The sequence below is a fragment of the Castor canadensis genome, chromosome 4 (genome assembly GCF_047511655.1).
Source record: "Castor canadensis chromosome 4, mCasCan1.hap1v2, whole genome shotgun sequence".
NCBI classification, from domain to species: domain Eukaryota; kingdom Metazoa; phylum Chordata; class Mammalia; order Rodentia; family Castoridae; genus Castor; species Castor canadensis.
In genome coordinates, this window is record NC_133389.1 from 127,284,437 (window position 1) to 127,287,837 (window position 3,401).

The following is a 3,401-nucleotide window of genomic DNA, read 5'->3' on the forward strand; positions in this document are numbered from 1 at the left end:
GGTAGAGTGCTTGCTTAACATGTGCAGACCCTGGGTCGGTTCCCAGAACTAAAAAAAAAAAAAAAGCTATGGCCAGCAGAGTCCACTTGGGCCCTGCCATGCTCCTTTCTGTATTTTCCTTTCTAACTTTTAATAAACTCCCTTTACACCCACGTGTCCTGCCATAGATTCGTCCCAGTGGGATACAAAGAATTTGGAAGTCTCCTGATCACAGACAATACTAGCGCTGTTAATATTTTGTGGCAGGTGGTTAGGTCTTTGGGACATCACCCTCAGAAGAGATTAATGTAGCTGTCTTGGACTCCTCAAGAGAATGAATTATTAATTGAGGTCACTCCGTGAGCTAATCCTCTACACATGGCTATTTCCTTCCAGATTCTCTGCCATGCCATAATGCAGCCAAGAAGGCCTTCATGAAAGGCTGAATAGAAGGGCCACCCAATCTTAGATATCTGGCCAACAAAACTGAGCTAAATAAACCTCTATTCTTTAGTAAGTACCCAGCCTTGGTTATTTTGTTATAGCAAAAGAAAATAGGCCTCTGTGGCTCAGGCCTAGGTAGCAGTGACATGGCCAAATGCACCAAGAAGTTCAGGATCATCAGTAAATATGGGACCTGCTATGGTGGCTCCCTCTGGAAAATGGTGAAGAAATTTGAAATCAGCCTACACGCCAAGTACACCTGCTCCTTCGGTGGCAAAGCCAAAATGAGACAGGCTGTGGGAATCTGGACACTGAGGGAATCTGCGCATTATAACAGTGGCTGGTGGTACCTGGACCTACAACACGACTTCAGCAATCACAGTCAAGTCTGCCATCAGAAGACTGAAGAAATTAAAAGACCAGTAGAAGCTCTACCATTTGAGACATCCTTAGCCTACAATAAAATGGGTTAATTTATATAACAAAAAAGAAAATGGACTGAGAAATTGATTGGCTCAGATGATTATGGAGTCACACAATCTGACCTCTGCATATCACCTGCATGTCACCAGGAAAACTGGTGATATGGTTATGAGAACCAGAGAACTGATGGTATGTATGAGCTCAGTCAGGACAGAAGTCAGATGTCCCAGCATAAGAACCCAGGCAGAAAGAAAAAATTCTCCTTTCATCTACCTGGACATACCATGTTTTATTTATTCATTATGTATCCATTTGTACACAATTGAGTTATTTTTATCCTTTGACTATTATAAATGCTATGAACATGTATTTGTAGCCTTATTCAGTTTAAACTAATGATTTTTATAGAATATCCTAAATAAGGTGAATGTTTTTGGTTTTAGTAGGTTTTTTTTTTTTCTTTTTTCTTCAGTTTTTGCTTTAAGATTGCAGGCAATATTTTGAAAAAGAAAGCTGTCTGGAAGAAAACTGATTTTTGGAGTGAGAACTTAGGGCAATAATGAACACTTAGATAAAGTGTAGTGTGAAGTTAGAAACTACAGGTCCACTTTACTAATCAAACTCATAACCCCAGGAGGATGTGAAGAACATAAAAGAGAATTCAAGCTGTTTTTCAGGGGCAGAGGGAATTTACACAACAAAACTTAAATAAAACTTCTCTTGTTTCAAGATTTATAGGAAGTATAAGCCAAATAAAATTGCCTTATTATGAAGATTTGGGCAAAGAATTCTTTTCTAGCTAGTTATTTACCATAGCAAGAGGCACAGCGCTCACCTCCCCTGTCCTGTTTCTTGTTCTGAGGGTGTTTTTGTTTTCACATATAATTAATGGTCCCCAGCTGTACTTGCTTTTCAGAGCCCTGTCTTCTCACTTTCATCTTCCTTAGGGAACAGAGGTTTTCAATATTTCCCTAAGTCCAAAAAGACCAAACAAGAGAGCATGTTGACAGAACATTTAGGAACTATTTCCTTCAGGCATAATATGAATAAGTTCTCCTGGGTAATCTCAGCACATATCTCCTCTCATTTAACTCTGATTTTAAGACCTTGTCACTACTTGAAACTGCTCTTCCTCCAACATCTTTCCTCAGAAACCTCTTTTTTTTTTTTAACCAACTCTCCCCAATCCCTCTGTTCTCCCTATCATTAAACCTGCTCTTCACCCTTACCCCTTACTCCTAGTGTCTTGGGTTTCAGACTTCTAGCCCCACCTGACTCCTTTCCTTCTATCACACAAAATGGTCAGCTACCCTCAACTCCTGCAGCCGAGACTGGCCGCCTCGGTTCCATCCGCGTCCAAACAACAGTCTTTATGGATGAGAGCCTTACCTCTGCTGGTGTTTCAAGTTGACTCAGAAATTGTTTTATTCCCCTTTTACCCACAGTGGTTACTCCTAACCTGTACTATTCTTCTCAAGGCCCAAGCTTCATCCACTGTTTTCTCAGCAGAAACTAAAAGAAAATACCCAAAAGCCAAAATAGGGGATATCAGGTTGAAAATCCTTTAACTCACAATCTACAAACTTATCTGAATCTTTTCTCATCTTTACATTTTTTTTCCTTTTTCTTCATTGATGCCTTTCTCTTTGCCTTTTGTGCTACTTCAGCTTCCTTCTGGGGCCTTATTCTGTCATCTTCTTTGCGCATAGCTTCAGGTAACTCCACACTCTGTACAGTCTCTATATTAGCATCCTAAAAACCTTACCATAGCTAACCCAGTCTTTGGGTTCACTTTTAACTTCCTAATTAGATTCTCTGCCTTCAATCACTTTCTCTGTCTGCAGTCCAGTCCCTGCAATGCAGAATGAGCTTTCAAAAACACTAATTAGGTTTGGCTATTTCCATAATTTAAATTTTTCCAGGGCTTCTCATAATCTCCAAGATAAAACCCATACTTAGCTTGATAGAGAGGACATTCTCCCATAAGCCCCATACCGAGCTCCATTTTTCTTTACTCCTCAAGGAGCATATTACACTTTTTCTATAACACTGACTGGTTTATCACCATGTACTTTCATGTCTTCATGTTCCTACAGAGAATGCTTTATTAAGGGATTAATTGTGCCCTCCATCTGTTTGTTGAAGTCCTAACCCCCAGAATGTGAAAGTACTTAGAGATAGGGTCTTTAAAGAAATAATTAAAGTAAAATGAGGTCATATGGTGTCCTAGTCTGTTTTGTGACACTATAACAGAATATCTGATGCTGGGTAGTTTATAAAGTAAAAGAGGTTTATTTGGCTTACAATTATTGTGGCTGAGGAGAGCCCCATGGCTCTGTTACAATATGGCAGAGAAGCAGAAAGGAATTAGCTTGTAAAAGCAGGGGCCAAGCACCTGGGATGGCCTCACCTGTATAACGACCTTCTCTTGTAAGAACTCAACTTGAGAAACCAGTATTAATCCATTCATGAAGATCAAACCCCCAATGACCTAATTGTCTTCCACCAGGCCCCATCTATTAAAGGTTCCACTACCTCTATTTATATTCAACAGA

At 39.8% G+C, this 3,401-nt stretch overlaps 1 protein-coding gene across 1 annotated transcript; it reads left to right on the forward strand.

Annotated features, from left to right (window-relative positions):
• Positions 1-252: 252 nt before the first annotated feature.
• On the forward strand, positions 253-1,083 carry LOC109682719 (large ribosomal subunit protein eL43-like). Its single transcript, XM_074069548.1, is given in 2 exon segments — positions 253-731; positions 733-1,083. Coding segments are annotated over 2 exon segments (279 nt in total). The 5' UTR covers positions 253-569; the 3' UTR covers positions 850-1,083.
• The last annotated feature ends 2,318 nt before the right edge of the window (positions 1,084-3,401 follow it).